Source organism: Martes martes (genome assembly GCF_963455335.1).
Source record: "Martes martes genome assembly, chromosome: 14".
In the NCBI taxonomy this organism is placed as follows: Eukaryota; Metazoa; Chordata; class Mammalia; order Carnivora; family Mustelidae; genus Martes; species Martes martes.
Genome location: NC_137902.1, coordinates 40,301,136 through 40,322,669, shown reverse-complemented (window position 1 = coordinate 40,322,669; position 21,534 = coordinate 40,301,136). Strand labels below are relative to the sequence as shown.

At 48.3% G+C, this 21,534-nt stretch overlaps 1 protein-coding gene across 2 annotated transcripts in view; it reads right to left on the bottom strand.

Annotated features, from left to right (window-relative positions):
* VSTM4 (V-set and transmembrane domain containing 4) overlaps positions 1-21,534 on the bottom strand; it is a 96,802-nt gene that overhangs the window by 55,936 nt on the left and 19,332 nt on the right. For both annotated transcript variants that reach the window (XR_013967934.1, XM_080823196.1), the window contains exons 3-4: positions 12,134-12,202; positions 2,443-2,550 (exon numbers count right to left, since the gene is read on the bottom strand). Coding sequence is in view for 1 of the 2 variants with exons in the window: in XM_080823196.1 (XP_080679322.1) it covers positions 2,443-2,550; positions 12,134-12,202 (177 nt within the window). In the remaining variant the exon portion in view is untranslated. The remainder of the gene's footprint in view (positions 1-2,442; positions 2,551-12,133; positions 12,203-21,534) is intronic.

Sequence of the window (21,534 nt, the reverse complement as noted above, 5' to 3'; positions counted from 1 at the left end):
GGGGCTGCAGGAGCGATACCTGCTGTTTGGGAAGGACCTTGGCAGGAACCGCCGTGAAGGCTGAAAGAAAATTCCTTGGCAAGCCTGGCTCCCAGATGGCGAAGCTCTCCTCGGACAGAAATTTCCTCAGAATCAGGCTGGGCTTGGGCTCTGCCATACCTGTTTCAGGACTTTCTCAAGCTTCTCAGCTAAGTCCTCTCTCACAAATGGAAGCAGTAGGGACTGGTGGTGAGGATTACACAGGATCGTGGAGGAGCCGCTGAGCAGTGCGGCCCGCAGCAGGTGCCCCCGCGAAGCTCCTGGAAGCTCAGCTGGGCTTTGCGACACTGTGCGCAGGTGCACACGAGGCTGGCTGGGCTCGCTCCGGGGGGGCAAGGGCGACTGGGATCTGGGTTCTCCGGGGCTCTGTGTGAGGCATGGTACGTACTCTGGCAGTCTGCCTCGTTGGCTCTGGAGGAGATGGAAGTCTCCTGAACTAACTACTTTGCTTTGTTTCCCCGATCCTGCCTACAAATTACCAGAGCCTGCAGCTCAAGGCACACTGCTCTGTCCTGCTCCCGAACCCAGGCAGAGGTGCCTTTGGAGCAAAACAGGCTTGGAGACTGCTTATGGGGCTTCCAAACTCCAACAGCTGGAAGCAAAGCAGCTGGGAAACAAACACATTTGTCCCCCACTTGCTGAGCAGCTGTCATAAGCCAAATTCCAAGGAGAATGGATTAGATGACAGGACTGTGTCTTCCTCGCTATTCTCTTGAAGGGCAGCAAAGGCATCTGTACAACGTGTCCCACAAGCTTACAGGCGTAGGCAAGGGTTTGCAACAGGAGGAAAGCTTGGGCACTCTTGACACAGTAGGTGGAGGCTGCAGAGGAAGGCTCTCCGGCTCAGCTGAGAGACCGCAGAGAGCACTGTGGGAAGGGTACGGCCCATGAAAGATCCGCCACAGGCCTGGGTGTGCTGGGTGTCTCTGTGTCCCTCTCCACCGTGACTGGCCAGGAGGCTGACCTCCATGCCCTGCCCTCTGGCTCCTGGTTCGTAAGAGCACAGCAAAGCAGAGGCAGGACATCCAGAGAGGGGAGAAGGGAGGGCTGAGGAATGAGTGCTCCCGGCTCCCTCCCTGCTGCCTCCTGGTATGGCGTTGCCTGGGTCCCTCTTCTAAGGCTCCTGCTGGTGACACTTGTCTCACAGCGGCAGCTCTTTCAAGTCCCAGGAGCCTCTCCTGCCCTCATCCCCTAACTCTGCAATGGCAACAGCTTCCTGCAGGATGGTCCCTGAGTGCACCCCCACCCTCCCTCCGGGGTTCCCTGAGCCTTGCCTGCACCTTGGTGGAGAGGCCCTCTGGAAGCATGGCTCCGTCCCCCTGTTCAAGCGTTCCCATACACTGCAACCACCCAGGCTAACACTTCCCAGCTTTGTGACCTCAGTCTGATGCATAATGCTAACCACATGTCATCGACACTTACAAGAGTCAGAATGTGTTAAAGGTTTTGTTGCTGTTGTTGTTGAACTTTAGCTTCCAATAATCCCATGGGACTGGGCACACTACTGCTTTCCCATTACTCAGATGGGAAAGGTGAGGCTCAGCGGGTAGGTCATCAGCTGGTAAGTGAAGAGCAGCCATTTGAACCACAGCCGGTCTAATTCCAGAGCCCAGCTGTCACCCACATCATCTCAGGGAGCTACAGCGTCCACACCTGCTTTGGGAATACAGAGTGGGTGCAGGGAGGGTATTTTGGAGGAAACACACAGGCACCAGTGGAAACGAGACATTGAGGCTTGCTGAGAGGTGGGGACTGGAGTGGAAAAGCAGCCCGGGCAGCCTGCATAGGGAGGTAAGAGTCGGAGTCCCCAGAACTGTAATCATTAAGAGAGAAAGAGCAGAGCAGGACAGGGCTGAGGACAGATCCAGGCCAATAGGGATGCTGACAGGGAAGGAGATGGAAGTGACCCACCCCCCAGGATGGGCAGAGCCTTCCTGACCCCATCTGCCTGCGGGCGCCAGGCCCGGGGCCAGTACTGTAATTAAATAATGAACACTCACAACCGCACACCGTCTGAGGAAGGCAGTGTCCACCCCAGTTCGTGTCATAGATGAGAACAGTGAAGCCCGGGGTGGTTAAGGAACACGTCTAAAATCAGTCAAATCCAGGTTCATCTGACTCCATAGCCCCGTCTTGGCGAAAGAGAGAGGGAAGGACCACCCCCTCAGAGACCACGGAAGGAAGGGATTTGAGAAAAAGAGAAATTTCAACAGGGACACAGCTGATTTTAGCAGAGTCCACAGGGGACACATCTCCTCACTCGCTGTACTCACCCGTCACAGGGACATAATCCCTGACTCACGATGCATTTTTTCAAACAAGGTTATACTTTGCCCAGCATCTTCCCCTGTCTGTGGTTTGGTTGTGCTCCCGTTCCAGACATGACCTTATCGGTCCTCTTACCTCTGGCTTTCCTCTTGCTAAACACAGACTGCCAGATGATGGTCAGGGTGAAGAGGAGGACACTGAGGATCCCGACGCAGCACACGAGAACAGCGTAGATGTAGAGATCTGAAGGCAAAGACACAGTGGGCACGTCAGAGAAGAGGTATCAAATAAAATAAACTTCATACATTACCAAAAATCAGTTCAAAATAAACCACAAGCCTACACAGAAAATATAAACTGGAAAATATGGGGGAGAAAATAGGAGGAAAATCTTTGGGATCTAGGACTAAGCAGAGAATTTTTTTTATAAATATATTTTTTAAGGACTTTATTTGTTTGTCAGAGAAAGAGAGTACATGCAGGGGGAGTGGGAGGCTGAGGGAGAAACAAACTCCCTGCTGAGCAAGGAACCCAATATGGGACTCGATCCCAGGACTCTGGGATCATGACCTGAGCCGAAGGCAGACACTTAATGGACTGAGTCGCCCAGGCGTCCATAAGCAGAAAATTTTTACACTTCACACTGAAAACATCATCTATATAGAGAAAACTTGATCAGCTTGATTTCATCAAAATTAAAAACTTCTCTTTTGGGCGCCTGGGTGGCTCAGTAGGTTAAGCCTCTGGCTTCAGCTCAGGTCATGATCTCAGGGTCCTGGGATCGAGCCCCGCATCGGGCTCTCTGCTCAGCAGGGAGCCTGTTTCCTCCTCTCTCTCTGCCTGCCTCTCTACCTACTTGTGATCTGTCAAATAAATAAATAAAAATCTTTAAAAAAAAAACACAAAAAACTTCTCTTTTGTAAACACCCGTATGAAGAGGATGAAAAGACAAGCTACGGACTGGGAGGAAATATTTGTAACTGTATATCCAACAAAAGACTATTATGTAAAATATAAAGAACTCTCAAAACACAACAGTAAAAAAATGAACAACCAATCCTACTAGGAAATGAGCAAAACCAGAGACACTTCACTAAAGAGAACATACAGGAGGCAAATAAGTTCGTGAGAAGATGTTCAACTTCCTCAGCCATTCGAGAAGTGCAAATTTAAACCACACCAAGATATCTCACACACCCATCAAAACCAATAAAATAAAAAATAGCGACAATACCAAATGCCAGGAAGGCTATGAATAAACTAGGTCACTGGAGACCAGTTTGCTGGTGAGAATATAAAATGGTACAGCCACTCCAGAAAACAGTTTCATAAAAGATACATCTACAAATTCCCTTCAACTCAGCAACTGCTCTGGGGCAAATGCCCCCAGAGAAATGAAAACTTCAGTTCACACAAAATCACAGCTTTATTTGCAGTAGCCTGAAACTGGCACCTGCCCAGATGTCCTTCAGGAGGTGAACGGCTCAACAAACTGTGCTCATATATACCACGGGCTACTAAGGGATGCAGCAATTTGGAACTTCCAGAGAATGATGCTAAATGTGGGGGTGGGGTTGGGGGGGCAGAAATTTCAGAAGGCTACATACTGTATGATTTTATTTATATAATGGCAAAATTACAGAAATGGAGAACAGATTAGTGATTGCCAGAGGTTAAGCAGCGAGTAGCTGATGGGAGGAACCTAGGTTTGGCTCTAAGAAATGCTTGTAGGGAGGGGAATGTTCTGTATTTTGGCTGTATCAATGTCAACATCCTGGTTTCCAGGTTGTACTAGAGTTTTGCACGATGTTACCATTGGGAGAAGCTGGGTATAGGGCACAAACGGGTACAGGGGATCCCTGTATCATTTTTTAGAAATACATGTTAATCTACAATTACCTCCATTTTTTTTCATGATCATCTTTGTCTCAAGTCAATTTAGGCCACTATAACAAAATACCACCGACTGAGCAGTTTTTTGTTTTTGGTTTTTTTTTGTTTGTTTGTTTTTTAAGATTTTATTTATTTATTTGACAGACAGAGATCACAAGTAGGCAGAGAGAGAGGAGGAAGCAGGCTCCCCGCTGAGCAGAGAGCCCCATGCGGGACTCGATCCCAGGACCCTGGGATCATGACCTGAGCCAAAGGCAGAGGCTTTAAACCACTGAGCCATTCAGAGGCCCCCCCACTGAGCAGTTTAAACAATAAATATACACTTCCCACAGGAGCAAAGAGCTGGCAGAACCAGTATCTGGTAAGAGTTCCCTCCCTGATTTGTGGACATTTCTTCTTGGTGTCCTCACATGGCAGAGAACAGGGAGACACCAAGCAAGCTCTTATGGGGTCTCGTCTTAGAAGGGCAAATAATCCCATTGAGAGGGCTCCACTCTCATGACATCATCACTTCCCAAAGGCCCCACCTCCTAATACGGTCGTATTAAGGGCTAGGATTTCAAAATGTGAATTTGGGGGAAACACCAACATTGAGCCCATAACAACATATATCCATTTCTTAAACTCCAATGATCAACTTCATCACCAGTCTGATTGATCAAATGACGACTGCTCAGAAGGGCAAAGGGAAGCCAAAGGCATTGTTTAACTCTTCTCTGCAGCAAAAAGCTACAGACGTTTGAACTTGGCAAAAATGTTTCCCTACCCACTTAAATGTCTTGAGCCAACAGACGTTCATTATCAGCCATATTCAGCACTCTCCTAAGTACAAGAAATAGAACAATGGACATTTAAAAGTCTCATCAAGAAATCAGAGAGTGGCATGGCATTTGTGACAACAAAAGGGTGTGCCCAGTGCCAGAAACACACAGAAAAGGAACTCAACCAGTCTGAGGAGGTCACAAGGAGCTTCAAAGAGGACCGGAGCTCTGTGCTGAGTCATATTTAAGAAAGCACAGAAAGGGCGCCTGAGTGGCTCAGTCATTAAGCGTGTGCCTTTGCTTCAGGTCATGGTCCCAGGGTCCTGGGATCGAGCCTCGCATCAGGCTCCCTGCTCAGCAGGAAGCCTGCTTCTCCCTCTCCCACTCCTCCTGCTTGTGATTCCTCTCTCAGTGTTTTCCTCTCTGTCAAGTAAATAAATAAAATCTCTAAAAAAAAAAAAAAACACAGAAAATGCAAAAATGTATAGAAAGAATAAAAATACAGAGAGAAACAGTGGAAAAAAATGCATTAGGTTAATAGAAGTGACTTCATGGGACCTTATTACTGACCACACAAAGTGTTTCTAACTGCTCCTTGTAGTAAGTGAGGAGGACGAACATCTACAGACTCAAACCTTAACGCACCTCTCATATTAGGTTTTTAAGACGAAGTTCCTAGAAGTGGAATTGCTGAGTCAAAAGGAATGCACCTTTGTAAAGCCCTTGGGACCTGGAGAAGCAGGTAGTTGAGTGTCTGGATGGAAAAAGCAAGCATGCTGGGAGCGGCGTGGGTGAACGGCTGGCTTCCACAGAGAGCTGGAGACGCAGGTTAAGGCCATGGTCCGTGAGAGAGGAAGAGGGAGGATGGGATGGAATCAGACATCTCAGCCTCCTTTTGACTCTCTCTTGCCTGGCCTACAGCCCAGGAGGCTCAGTGCAGTCTCTGAGCCAGAGTCCACAAGGTCCTCCCGTGGTCTTAGGCTCACTCAACATTTGCCTAAGGTAGTCTGAGAAGGTTTCTCTTTATGGAACTTAGAATCCTGGACTAAAAAGTAAAAGAAGTAGAAAGCACAGTAGGATAAGGCTTCAGGGGAAGGGAACACCTGCCCTAATATTTAAGGGAGCAGGAAGTTGGGTAGGAAGAGTCTGCTACAGAGGGAGCTGGGAGCCAGTCACAGAAGCAGAGGAAAACTGAAGTTGAGAGTTCTAGAAGCCAAGAGAGTAGATGTTAAAGATTCTTTAATAGCAGGAGGTGCTGCTGGAAAACATCCACTGGGTTTTCCTCCTTGGAAGTTACTGGAAAAGTCCTGGGGAAAAGCCAGTTCAGTGTGATGGTGCCGGCTGAGCCTGATGACCGGGGTCGAGGAGTTCAGTGGCATGGGAGGAGTTTGAGACAGAGATAGCAGAAACCCTCTCCTACAACAAAAATCAAAACTGCCTTTCTGTATAGACACCTTGTCTCAGACGCGTGGGCTTTTTGCAGATTCACTCGGTGAAAGCCCTGAGTGGTCAGAGTTAGGGGCTCAGGTCTCCATTCAAACAATGAAATTCTGAGAGCTAGAGCAGGGGTCACAGACCAGGATTCATGACGGGACGCAGGATGGGCCAGAACACAGAGAGCACACGGCCAGTCCCCAATTTACAGGGGTTAAACAAACTGCTCAGAGACCAGGACTGTGTAGTCATTTCTGGCATGAGAGGATGGCAAATAATTCAGCCCCATTGCCAGGCACACAGACTTGGGGCAAGAGGACACAGTATCCACCTCGACAGGACTCCAAAGATGCGGGCCTCAGGACCAAAGAGGCAAGGGCAATCCAGCTTCAGTCTCATCTTTCGTTGGAGAGACAAACCGTCTCACTGAATGAAGTTTCTGGACCACTGGAGCAGGGCAGCGTCCACCACGAGCTCCCCCTTCATTGGAGCCCTTTCCTTGGTTTGGAAACTGTAGCAATCAAGCGGGGACAAGGTCGTGGTGAGAATCTCCCACAAGCGTACCCAGAAGCATGCTGTAGACATCTGTGGCCCGCTCTGCCCCGGCAGGAGGCGAGGGGCTCTGAGAGGCCCGAGTTCTGGTTTCAGATCACAGCCTCTACCACGTGGCACAGAGGGGGCTCTCCCCAGGCAGCCCTGACTGCAGACATAAAACATCTGGCCAGTCCGGAAGGCTCAGCTACACCGCCAAACACGCAGACCCACGGGCTGGGGACACTGGCTGGCAAGCACCGGCCGCCTGTGTGTGCGTCCCCACAGCCTCACGAGCAATCACACCTTCTCTCTGTTGCATTTCTGAAGCTCCAGGAACCTGAGCAAGTGTCACCTTGCAGGAGGAGAAAAGCTCAAACAGAACATCTGAGTTTCTCTGGATGGGGTAGCACCCAAGACCCCAGAGTTCTGATTTTTCCCTCTCTTCCAAGAGTTCCTTTTGCTGCATAAAGACAATGCCCCGTTTTATCTACTCAAAACACTGAAACCACCGCCCCCAATTTTCTCTGCAAACAAAACGCTGTTCCGTTTCAGCCAGGGTCACAAACACCTAGATGGAGAACCGCCTTGCCACTGGGTGAGCGACAGCAAAGCTGGGCTGCGCCCCGCACAGGCGGCGGCCACTCTGCTCAGGACAGCTGTCCTTGGCCCGGAAGCCCGGCCTGTGCTGCCTTATCTCCCACTTTCCCTTAACTTCCTCGTACACATCTCTCTAATTATAAATGTGGGCTCAAAGGTTTTAAACCCCAGACCAGACCGGGCCAAACAATCCTTGTCTAGAGGCTGAATCCACAGCCTTCAGAACCAAATCGAACAAAACATCTGCACTAAACCAAACCTGGGGTTAGCTTTTCAAACACCACGTGTACCCGGGCCCTCAAAACCATTTGAAAAATCTTGTATGTCCCTCAAACTCATGTGCAGCTTTGTCTTCTGCCGCCAGACTTTCAAAGGCACCGATGTCATTTTTAGGCTCAGTTGCAAGCTGCCATGCAGAAAATGTCCCTCCCGCCCCAGCCCAGGCCTCCCCGAAGCAGATGGCGGGGCTGGCAGGCTGGAGGGACACTCACGCGGCAGGGAGGCCGAGGGCGGGGTGGGGGCACAGAGAGCTAGTGCCAGATCCCCCCTCCCAGAACACCAAGCCACCACAGGGCAGGCCCAGCAGAGAGGCCCTGGCCACAGGCAGGCAGCACCTGTTGCTGGGCAACCCGGAGGCCAGCTGGGATATTCGGGCTCTCGGAAACCCGGCGGCCGAAGCATGTCTCCACGCGATGAAGGAAGCCACTCTCCCAGACCGCTGACTCCAGAAAGTCCATGTCCGTCCTCTACTCTTCCAGGGGAAATGCAAATGCCAGGATCTCGGATCTGTGCAGCCAACCTGAGCAAAAGCCCGGAGGGATTTTAACTCACTGCAGCATTTCACCAAGCGGTCTGACAATGCTGGGTTTTGTGCTGCGGGCATGTGGCCCACTGAGCGGAGCCCCAGGAGACGGCCATCCCTCATCAGCTCTCCCATCCAGGAACAAAAGGGCAAAGGCCCGGCATCAGGCGCCAGGGAGTTTCATCTGTACCCCTGGCCTCACTGACACCACGGCTGGGTTAAGAAAGCAAAACACAAGGCCACTGCTGCCGGAATCACAGGGAAAGAAGGCTCTGGAAACAGCTGCTCTGCGACATTAGACAGAGCAAGGACTCTAGCTCTTTTCTGAAGAGACCTAATTCTCTGTGTGGAGAAGGAAGCCCACACTGGGCTACGGATTTTGTGTAGAGAGCTAGGTTGAGAGTGACCCTGAGAGTCCAGAGCTACATGTGAATTACCAAGTACCATTAATTACACGCTCGTTTTAGACATGCTGATGATGCTGCAAGGCGGGTTGGGACCATGTGCTGTAATCTTCCCAGATATATGGAGTCTTGTTTTTTGTACCAGGGGTATTTTTTTTTTAAGATTTTATTCATTTGTTTGAGAGAGAGAAAGATAGAGTGTGTGTGTGTGTGTGTTTTTGTGTGTGTGTGTGTGTGTGTGTGTTAGTGTGTGTGTGTGAGAGCAGGGGCAGAGGCAGAGGGAGAAGCAGACTCCCTGCTGAGCCCAATATGGGGCTCTATCCCAGGACCCTGAAATCAGGACCTGAGCCAAAAGCTTAACTGACTAAGTTAGCACCCCCCACCCCCGTACCATGGTTTATTTCTAAATACAGTCCTCAGACTGTTTGCACTGGGGAAACACCCTGGGCCCCAGTACAAATGTTTTGCTCCCTTCCTAAATGCAATAATCAGATTCTCGGTGGGGAGCCCAGAATCCGGGTCACTAACAACCCCCCAGGAGATCCTTATACATCTGATGACAAACAAGGCTCCCGATGTCACAGCTGCCAGCGACCTACCTTAGGGATGCCCTGGATGTCTCCATACTTCTCCCTCACCATTGGGCCTCGGTCATGGAGCAGCTCCCGAAACATGGAGTAAATCCATTGTTTTTTTTCTACTGCTTCACTCCATGGAGTAAAGTTCCTTTCATCTCCTTGCTAACAAGTAGGCATTCCCTGAATGAAAAGCTGAGGGGGCGGAGCGCCTGGGTGGCTCAGTGAGTTAAAGCCTCTGCCTTTGGCTCAGATCATGGTCTCAGGGTCCTGGGATCGAGCCCCAATCAGGCTCTCTGTTCGGCAGGGAGCCTGCTTCGCCCTCTTTCCTGCCTGCCTCTCTGCCTACTTGTGATCTCTGTCTGTCAAATAAATAAATAAATAATCTTAAAAAAGAAAAGAAAAGGCAGGGAATACAAGGACTCGATACTGAATGAAAGTGCAGTCTCACAAAGAAAAATATTTTATGGCAAAACAATGAATCCCAGTCTCCTATCTGGGTGACGCTTCCTGGTTGCAAATAATGTTCACAACCGTGATTACATTTTTCTAAGAGAGAAAGTGCCTCCACCCACTGCATTTAACTGGCTATCAGAAGAGGAAGAGGTGGGTTTGGATCCAAGTGCCCCCCTCCCATGGGGCACAATCTCCTTGCAGCACATCTGTGAGCTAACTAAAGGTGAGGGGAACCCCCAAGGCACACACATCTCCCGAGATCTGTTCGGCAAGGGGATTCATCACCCATAAATGCCATGCCTTCCCTAAATGTAACCCTTCAGGATTTCCTGATCACCTTTGGACATTCATCAGTTTTTCACTGACCAAAGGCTCTGCCCAGAACTCACAAAGGGCATTCTTTCATTGCTTCTGGTCATAATCCTCCCCCACTTTGTGATAGTAATTCCTGTGAACTCTCCTCACTCTCAGTGAGGCAAGGTTTCTCAGCCTCGGCACTCTTGACATTTGGGGCCAGAGACTTCCTTGTTGTGGGGAGCTCACCTACGTGGGCATTGCTAGGACATTTAGCAGCACCCCTGGCCTCTACCCCGTAGATGCCAAGAGCATCGAAAGCCTACTTGTGGCAACCAAAAATATATCCATAACTGGCAAATGTACCCTGGAGGGGGCCAACCCCCTCGAACCCCAGTTTGAGTGCAGCAGAATCCCCCCCGGAGGTCTTGTGAAAACCCAGACTTCTGGGCACCACCCCTAGTGTTTCTGATCTTGCACGTGAAGGGAGAGCCCGACACTGTGCCTTTGTATCAGGCTCCCAGGTAATGCTGCTGCTGCTGGCCTGGGACCAGCCAGGGCTCCTGCTGGGAGCACCTGGAGAGATTTGAACCAATTCCAGTTCAATCAGAATGTCCAGAGACGTAGTCCAGGCATCAGTGTTTTTAAAGCTCCCCAGGGGACTCTAACATGGGTTGAAAACCACTTGCTGAAGGTTCTCAACCTATTTCTAAAATCCTAAATTCTGTAAGAAACTGGAGATAAAATTTGCCATGGTAGGGATATATTTCATTTGTACAGTACTTGAAGATCCCTCCCTAAAATCGCTTAGGAGTAGGAATTCTGGAGCTTGGGGTTTTGTCTCTACTCTTTCAAAACCCATGGGCTGATACCAGCGAGGATTCCCAACTTACTCACTCACACACACACACACACACACTCTCTCTCTCTCTCTCTCTCTCTCTATATATATATATATATATAATTTAGGGGTTTTCAAAAGATTCTACTTACTTTTTTTAGAGAGAGAGCACGAGTGGATGAGGGGCAGAGGGAAAGGGAGAGGGACAAGCAGACTCTGAGCTGAGTCCAATGCGGGGCTCGATCTCACGACCCTGAGATCATGACCTGAGCAGAAATAAAGAGTCAAGAGTCGACGCTTAACCGACTGAGCCACCCAGGGGTCCCCTCCCACCCTTCTCTTGGGTAAATTTAAGATAAGAAAACAACTTAAGGGACGCCTGAGTGGCTCACTCAGTTATCATGATCCTGGAGTCCTGGGTTCAAGTGCTGCATCAGGCTCCCTGCTTGGTGGGGAGTCTGCTTCTCCCTCTCCTTCTGTCCCTCCCTCTGCTCATGTTTTTTTTTCTCTCTCTCTCTCTCTCTCTCTCTCAAATAAATTAATTAAAAAAAAATAAGGAAAACAACTTGATGTCATAGCACAACTAAGAAGTCAGGATCCTTTTTGTTGGTTAAATGCAATAGGTAGTTACTCAAATAAGAGGGATGGAAGCTATCAGCAGAAGGTGGGAAGGGAAGGGACAAAATCGGGGAAGGAATGTGTTTTGTTTCACAGAACCAACAGTTCCTGCCTAGGAGATGCCCAACTAGGTGTTTCACCTGAGACCCACCTGCTCGGTGTGTCTCTGCTGACAGCCCGCATGGGAGCCAGGTGAGCCAGGCTGAAGCTGAGGACCTCAAGTTATCTTTAGCTCATCATGCTAACATCACATCCTATGGGCAGAGTGTTCTGCCATTTTTTAGAACGTACGAGGTACGTACAAGCGTGCTGACGTGCTAGACATGCGCGACTCATCCAACCGTACCAATGGCAGCTCCCTGCCCCAGCCCCTAACACACTAATAAAAGGTTCTTGTACTAACCCTATGGGGAGACGGTGCTTTGAGAACTATCTTCCTGTCCCCTAACTTGTAACAAGTAATCAAAAGTCCTTCGCTTCCAATATTGGTTGTGTTCAATTTGGTGTACCCCAAGTGGTGACCCCCTTGAGTTTGGTTCGCTTTCTTCCCATTTTATTCCTTTCTTATTCTCTAAAAGCGAGGGGCATCTTATAATAAAGAAACATGCAAGGTCTACCTTCAAAAAATGCCCAGGTCTCTTTCTTTTTCTCAAAGGATGAATCTTCAGAAGCTTTGAGGGAAATCACTGAAAGACAAAAAAAGAAATGGCATAGCGTGAAGTGTGGTAGTTTATGGACCCAGCCCACACTGTGATCCAAAATAATACCATATGGTGTGAGCGGCCCTGACATTTACAAAGCAATTTTCCCATTTGCAGAACCACATTTAATTATCACAACTCACACATGAGGGAGAGGTACAATGCCTGACACACCACACTGGAGGCTCCAGCGGGGGGAAAGAAGGTTGTCTTTGTTTAAAAGCCAATAAATGACAAAGCTGGGGCTGAACACAGTAGAAGTCCCACTTGCCCCACATACTTGTCAACTACAGAGTTCCCCAGTGGGAATTCTAAGAACCAAAACATTTATTTGACCATATTAGAGGACATCTTTCTAAGTATGGTGCACTTGCTGAGTACCCCTAGACAGAGGAGCCTGAAGTCATCTGATGGCCCAGGGTCTGGGCTCTGAGCTCCACTCTGTGCCAGACAGTCACGCAGAGCAGGAGGCATCTGATTTTGAGATTATTTTGTTCACTTTTAGTCATAGTTGATCACTGAACTTATTAAGCCTGCTCCCAACAGTCAGGAAACAGAACTAAGCTATACAGTGTAAAACTTTGAATATTACACAAAAGAGGCTAGAAGCATGGAAAGGTTCCATGCATAAGGGTAATTTAATCATGGGTAAAAAATTAAGCTGACCAGGGGCACCTGGGTGGCTCAGTGGGTTAAAGCCTCTGCCTTCGGCTCAGGTCATGATCCCAGAGTACTGGGATCGGGCCCCGCATCGGGCTCTCTGCTTGGCAGTGAGCCTGCTTCCCCCTGTCTGTCTCTCTCTCTCTGCCTGCCTCTCTGCCTACTTGTGATCTCTGTCTGTCAAATGGATGAATAAAAAAAAAAATAAATAAAAATAAAAAAAAATTAAGCTGACCAAAAAAAGCAAAATGTGAAGGAATGAGATTACTGTCCGATAGAACTTTCTAGGATGAAGGAAATGGCCGCCCGTGGCTAATTGAGAATGTGAAGTGTGGCTGGTGCACATGGGCCTGAGGAATGGAATTTTTAATTTTATTTTAATTAAAATAAAAAGGCCTGTGGCTACCACACTGGAGAGTTCTAGAGAAGAAAATCTAGCACCTGAATAGAAAGACAAAGGAGGTTGGAATGGAGATTGAATCAGAGAGGTAAGGCCTATGGCAGAGATCATCTGAAACTCTATTTACTGTCCCTCCCAAAAACTTTTGTATTATATTGTCATGAATTTCAATCCGAATTTTCATCTTTTTACTTCTCTAGACCTTATACTGGGTATTTCCTGTTGACCCATCTTGTAGATCGCCAGTCTTCCCACGTGATAAAACCATCTATTAATTCTTTTTTATATTTAATTAACTTATTCATGTTTATAAATCCCAGCTCCTGACAAATTTCTCCAGCCTGTCACCTAATTTTGCAACCATATTAATCACATTATTTTAATGCATGGGCCTGATAACTTTCATATCTGCATCACCCATAGACCTGTTTCTATTATCTATCTTTGCTTTTCATCACGTCCCTTGCTGTATCTTAGCACTTTCTTTTAACTTAATGCCAGACATTTTATATAGAAAACTTTAGAAAACTAAGCAAGATTTTATCTTCCGAGGTCTCTGGCAGGCTCAGCGGGTAGAGTGTGCAACTCTTGATCTCAGGGTTATGAGTTCAAGCCCCACACTGGGTGTAAAGCTTACTTAAAAATAAGATCTTAGACATTTTTTACTTAAAAATAAAATCTTAAACACTTTTTTAAAATTTTCCTGGTAATTGGTAAAAGTAGAGAGAACATCTAATCCAATCAGGATTTTAACTGCCGAGAGTCTGGGTTTCAGTTTTATATAGTCTAGACTACCTCTGGTTTGCCCTTACTTAAGGAATCCTCAGTGAGAAGCCTAGAGTATCAACCAGGGCCCTTCTAATTGTTAAAATTGCCAAAACTTCTGCTTGCCTCTCAAGCATCCTGATTGATACTTTCTGCATAGCTTCTCTTAACTGCTTAAGTATGATGGAATTTCTTAAAGAGTTAAGTGTCTGCAACAATTGGGGTCACTAACTACTCTTCCCTATGCTCTATTTAGATAGTCCTTCAGAGACAAATTAGGATAGCTGAAATATATATAATTATGCAATACAAATGTATTTATGATAAATAAGTGTGTAACTGGTACAACTGAAATCTACATTTCTTTTTTTCTACTTTCTAATTGCTCTCAGAAAGCAGACTTTGATCTGCTATAAGCTAGTCTGCCACTACTGAAGAACTCCCCCATTAGAACCTAAATTCCTTAAAATGTATCTTCTATCTCTATATCCCCATCACTTGGTAGACTGCCTGGGAGCTAGTTAGTGCCTAGTAAATAAATGGATAATCCATTTCTTTCTGAGTCCACAAAGTAAGCAGTCTGGCCCTCCAGGAATGAATTCTTGGTCTTGTATATAATATTCAATAAGTCACATAATTTGCCCATCATCACCCTGCTTAATTTCCCCACCCACAGGTGACTGCCAGTGCAATCAATCAGATTCTTCCTTCAAGAATTTAAACTAAGAAACATAGTATATAATGGTTGTTGTGGGTCCTGGGGTTGAAAAAGCCTGTGGACTTCTGGGCAGTAACCATGTTGGAAACACAGGCAAGTGGAACGGAGCAGGGGCAGAACCCGCAAGGGGACACGAAGTGAGAGGACTCGTGGGACTGAGGGCTTGATGTTGCCGGAGCTCTAGGTCCCAAGAAGGGTGATGTAATGTGGCTGCTATCCTTGCATTTTATGAGCTCCATATCCCTAAATTTTTCCCTACCTTTCTTCTGAATTAGCTTGAAAGGGCTTTCACAACTTCAACAAATTGAGCAGAGGCTAGGAGAACCATAAAGAGACACAAGGAAGGCAGAAAGGAAAGAGAGATTATCTCCAAGGACCTGAGTTTTCAGGAGATCCAGCATGTCCATGATCATCCAGAGCCTCACCACTCCAAATGTGGCCCAAAGCCAAGCAGTGCAGTGTCACCTGGGGGCTTGTCAGAAGTGCAAAGTCCCAGGGTCCCCAAGCCCGACCTACTGGACCAGAATCTGCTTTTAAACCAGATACCCTGGATCAATCATATGAACTTTAAAGTTTGAGATGCACTAATAAACCTCGGGTTAAAAAACAAACAAAAAACAAAACTAAACAAGTTGCCATTTACTGGTTGTGTAACCTTGGGCAAGTTGCTTGATTTTCCAGCGCCTTAGTTTCACAAATAGGGATGACAAATGCCTGCTCTTAAAGGACATGTGAGTCAAACACATTAATACATGTGAAGTGCTTAAAACAAGGCCCAAGAAGGAGTGAGCCATTTTTATCCACAATAGTGTTAGCTCCATTAGAAAAGGGATTTTTGTCTGTTTTCTTCCCAGCTCTAATCCCTGCACCATCCTTTGTTGTCAGTCCTTTGTTTCACTGTGTGAATCTTCAGTCGTCCAAATGGTCCCCAAGAAATGGTTCCTTGTCCTTGTCGCTAAATGTCTATAGCTCAAAAGGGCTGCTACTGTCCTAGCAAAGGCAGGCATCTTCGGACAACGTTTTCTTTATTCTTCTTTTTCTTTTTCTTTTTTTTCCCCAGAAATTATGGGCCCTTGCTGTAGTCAATAACAATGGCTTTGCCTTACTTAGGATACAAGATAACAAGGTCTCCCTAACCAATTTACAGAGACCTGCACTGAAAAAGCTAACAAACTGGGATTCTAAGCTAACGGGGCTCTAAGCAATGAATTAATGCATGTTCCTCATTTCCCTGCAGCACAACTGTTTTATGGGAAAATGCAGCAAATCTGTTTGCATATGATTAGCAACACGGGTGGTAACTTTATGTGTTCCATAGACTCCTTCCGAGCTTCAGAAATTTGTCCAAGGTTTTGCCTTTAATGATCTTGTTTCAGCTGCTAATACCCTGCTATCTCAAAGTGAATTTGATAACATTGTCAAACCTTGTGTCTGAGCCCAGACACTGTAAGGAAACACTGCGCAGGTGGGTGAAGGGCTTTGCAGTGGACAAGAAGTGGGTCTGCGACTTGAGCAGTGCACCTCCTTCACGGCATGGCTGCACAGGGCTGGCACAGATTTAGAGAAGCGAGCCTGGAGACACTGAGTGGAAGAGGCCACTGCAGGGTAGCTATGGAGGAGGATAAAATGCTTCAAGGAAACATTCTGCTTCACCAAGGAAGGAGTGGCAAATTTTCCAACCACAGGTTATTCAACCTGATCAAAGACTTTTAGAAATAAAATGGCAGTTTCTTGATCATCCAACATTTGTAATGGCTTCGGATGAATTAAGCCATCAGAAGGCTGCAGCCTTTTCAACAAGATTCCATAAATCTATCACTTTCAACTGCGTTTGCCTCACCTGGTGATCCCGGCTGGACTCCCAGACAACTGGGAAGAAGGCACCAAGCACCCTTTCATACCCAAAGTGCTGGCTTTTTCTAAGTATCAATCAGCTCAGGGGAGCTGAAAGTCCTCACACATCCTGATAGCTACCTAAGATTGGGGGAGTTCCCAGCACATCCCTCCAAGATTAGGAATTCACATGCGTTCAATCAGCCTTTTAACCAATGGGGTTGTCTTATAGGGTCAAGAAAGGGAATGGGGGCTCATCCTCTGTGCTGGGATTCTGAGGTCCGGAGGAGGAATAGCACTTCTGTCCCTTCCCAGAATGGAGCGTGTTACTTGAGTAACCCTGCCTGGCCCTCTCTCCCCTCCTACATCCACTCACCCTCCTACTCCCCCAGGCAAGGGGGCTGGGGAGGAGTCCCTGATCCAGGGGAGCTTCTGACACACGGCCCCTCTCTGGGTGGAGGAATGTGGTCAAGCCCCTGCTGAAGGCAGTCTCGGTCCTGTACACGTTCTGAGACTGTGCTCTCAGCAAATAGCTGACGAGGGGATGGGCAGTGTGCGCCCCCTCGGGAAGGTCTCATTACTCCGGCGGCTGCTGAGAGTGATGCCAACCCTGCTTCCCGGGGAGCTCTGTCTGTGGCCACTTGGGTGCACGCTCCTCTTTCATTCTACTTGCAAGGACCACCTCCAGTCATGAAGTGGGGGACCTCGGGCCACCCTGCTGGGCCTGGGGGAGGCTCCCAAGGAGTAGTGCAACTGATCAGGAAAGCAAAAGGAAGTCCAATTAGACCTTAGCACCAGACCACTTTTCTTAGGATAGCTTTATCCAGAATGAAGTGGGCATTTTTATCTCTGTCTGACTTGGGCTCATTTTTCGATCTGTTTGGGCTCACAGTAGAGAAAACAAGTGCACTCAAAGCTAGGTCATCCACTGACCTACTGACTGCTTTATAATTTCTAGGGACCCCAGTGCCCAGTGGGCAGACCCTGTGTGACCTCCCCGTGATGTGCAGGCTGGGATGACGGAGCTGCAGGCTGTCTGGGGGCCTCTAGCCAAGACGGCAGAAATCAGATGAATCTCAAAAGGAGCAAGTTGTGAGAGCCACTCTATCCTGGCCCCTCCGGGAAGAACTGGTCGGAAGTGGCCGCTGGATCAAACAGTCTGGAAGAACGCGGCCCAGAGGCACCCAGACAAACTGATCCTATCAGCCTCCTGTCTGGAAAAAGCAGGTTGCAAAGAAAGAATCTTAGTCAAGCCCCCTGCGATGAGACCCGTGGGGAAACCATCACTCAAAGAGGTGTGAAAACTGAGAGGCTTGATTGCTAACTTAGACAGAATGTCCTGCCAACTCCCCTGGGGAGGACGGTTTCACAAGCTGTGGCAGACTGTCCCAGAGCCCCTGAGACAATGCCCTCCCGGCTGAAGGGCTCCCATTCCCCTCCTGGTCTCCTTTTCACAGATCATACTGACACCCTTCTCTGGACCTGTGCTGACGCCATCATCCATAGAACAGGTGGCTGACAATTTAGGGGCCTTGGAAAGGCTCCCTTTCTTCCAAAACTCTTTCTCGTCTGCTCTCCCTGTGTCCCCAGTTCCTTCAATAAAAGATCCTACAATTAAAGCAGCTTAAATTGGAACCATGGGTTACATCCAAAGGAAGGTGCACAGCATGTTTTTGATAAGGAAGGCCTTCCGGAATGCAGATACTGATGGAGAGGAGTGTGGAAGGGTCCCCGGCGCAGCCAGGGGACTGAGAAGGCTGCAGGGACACGGCACAGGCCAGCCTGAGTTCAAGAGACGTACCTTCTTCTTTCTAGTCCCACTGTTCTTCAGGCTGGGCTCAAGTAGCCTCTCAGACTACATACACAGATTTTAATCATAGAGAATGTTACCTTTATTTAGTGGCCAAAGACCAAGATTTCCAAAACCTTGGTGTGCACGGGGAATTCACTGGGATTCTTGCTAAAATGAACATTCCCGGGCACCACCCCTGAGCTTCTGATGAGAAATTTGGGGCGGGCTTAGGAATGTGCCCGATTGAGGAGCACGTCATTCAGGAAAGCCTGAGGCTCGGGGTCTTGGGATTCCACTTAGAGAAGCCCTGCCTCGCACGCTCTGAGTAGAGAGGTGAGCACAGAGTTCAAGGGGACGTGGGAGAGGGGATTCAAGTCACCAGGAGCCAGACCCGGGGCCTCCATCGCTCGTCCAGTCCAGGGCAGGGTCTGGAGCTCGAAACTCAAATAATGCCTCTCTCCCTTTCATCCAGGAGAAAGAAAAGTAACAGCAAAACCTAAGAAGTAAACCTATCGCATGAGTGTTGTTTACAAAAAACTCCAAACAGGCCCCTTTAAATAGCACGTCTCAGGATCAAAGAACACAGTTTTCAAGGAAGTTACTTTCTAAAGAACAGACCATCTGTAACGACTGATGTGTCTCCCCAAATGGCTGAGTCAAACTTGGAAACTGGAGAGAATTCGAGCGAGGGACACCGTGCTCCAACGGTGACCTGGTATTTCATGCTCTCCCTCCCTGCACACCGTGTTGCCTTAGAAAGCATCACTGTGCCCCATGCCTTTATCCTGTTATCCACCACCCCCGGCTGACAGGAAGGTGACTGCTGGACTGCACCTGTCTTCTTCACTTCCCAGGATCCTTCTGGGCCCACTGTAAGTCACAGTTACTTTGAACGAACAAATGAATGGAATGAGCACGAGCACTGGTATTGGTGGGTCAAGACTTCCTGAAAGGAACTTGGTCCTGGGATGATGACACTGTTACATTCTGGAAGGCTGGGAAGAGAGGCCAGGGAGGGACCCATCTTACCCAGTCACCTCCCTTCGTCCGGAAGCCCTGCCCCCAAAGCAATGGGAATGCACCAGTACACCGGGCCATTAAGCCTGACTTCTCTGCAAAGTTTGGGCCCAGGCGTTACGTACTCTGTGTCTGCTGTGATTAATCCTATGGCCTTTGAGTTCTTAGTTCATTACAGAATGGAGGCAGGAAGACCCAAGATCTTAAGCAGAAGGCAATTCTTAAGCTCACTGAAACTGAAAGGAGAGGGACAGCCACTGAAAACCCTGGTTCCTGGCATGTAGATCTCACTCACTGGCACCCAGGGGCTGCAGGAATCCACACGGCAGACACTGCCCTGCCTCAGTTTCCTTAAGCAGCATCTTGCACAGATCAATAAGAGGGAAAATCAGAGGAGACCAGAAGAGGTTGGTGATATGAAATACGCACAAAGAAAGATCCTTAGGGGCGCCTGGGTGGCTCAGTGGGTTAAAGCCTCTGCCTTCAGCTCAGGTCATGATCCCAGGGTCCTGGGATCCAGCCCCACATCGGGCTCTCTGCTCAGCAGGGAGCCTGCTTACCCCTCCCCTCTCTCTCTGCCTGCCTCTCTGCCTACTTGTGATCTCTGTCAAATAAATAAATAAAATCTAAAAAAAAGAAAGAAAGAAAGATCCTTAAAGAAAATAAAGAGGCAGCAACACTTTTGCTGCAAATTCAAAAATGCATACATTCAGTTCACGGCCCCTTCTTATTCAACGATGGGACGGTTTCCCAAGGAAAAAACTGTTAAAAATGTAGCTGTGTCGCCACTATTTGTAACTGGATCAGCGTTCTCAGGGAAGGCAGGGGCAGCCCCAGGGACACACAGAGACTTTCTCTGTCTCTGACCTTCGGAAGTTCGCCTATTGCTTCACTTCCCCCTTGTGTCTCCAAGATTCAGGCCAAAGGCAGCCTCTCTTGGGGCTCAGACAAAGCCATGCATGCGAGTAAGACCTCCGACTGACCTACAGGGAGCAGCTGATGAGAAACAGAAAAGTTCCAGTTGCGTCTATTTCAAGCCACGCTTTTCTTTTGCATCCACTGTAAGACAAATTCTAAAACACAAAGGAAAGCAAAAGAGCAAACAAGCAAACAAATGAAGACCCGGATTGAATAGACTTCCCGTTATGACAAGGCAGCTGGAAAAGAAGGTCGCCTTGGGAGATGGAATCTGCTACGGAATACAAAGGCCCAGTGTGTGCCCCCAAAAGCCATTAGGAAACGCTGAAATGTAGGGCTTGGAAATTGGCGCTCTCCGGATACAAGGCCAGGTCTACATACTTGCTTGCTTCCACCTTCCACTCCTTGTTGCCATTAATTAAAATGGCATTTTACCAAAGAGCATGGGTCACTCATTCATTGTTTCTTCCCCACGCTCCCCGCACCCCCCGCCAAAATATAATCACTGAGCCCTTCTATGTACCATGCCCTGTGTCAGGTATGAGGATGCATTTCAGAAGAATCTGGCAGGGTCCCTGGAGTTGAGGTTATCCCTAGCTAGGTCCACCATGCCAACCTTGGCTCTTACCACGATCCCCCCTCTGGCCCTCACCAACCACAAACATGCAGCCAGCTCTAGCAAGTCGTCTGCATACTCCTCTTCCCCCTTGTCTAACCTTTGCTCGGCCTGTTTTGACTCTTGACATGGCATGGACCACAGCTGTCCTGGCCCCCCTCACCCTGTGGCCCAGTAGAATCCTACAACCTGCAGGTGACCTTCTCATTTCCCCTGAGAATATATCCTTGTCTCTCCTTTACTCCCCTGCCAGTGTCACCCTCGTCTATGGCCTGTTCACACTCTTTCTTAGCTATCTCCATAACATCTCCCAGATCCATGCTCTTATCTACATGTTCTTCCTCCAGATGGAGAGGCTGGGGCCCAGAGCAGGGGATCAGACCTCCCCACCCGTCCCTCTCTTTAAGGTAGGCGCAGTGGTAACGGGCTCATAACCCGGGGCTTAATACATGTGTGTTCAGTTTGATTTCAGTCTCTTAAATTCTTCCAAGACCATGGCAGTCGGAGTGAGGGTAGGCACACTGAAGAATTGTTTCAAGCGTAGTATAAATTACACTCCTGTTGTCAATTTGTCCCCTTTGAGGCTCTGGACCTGTTG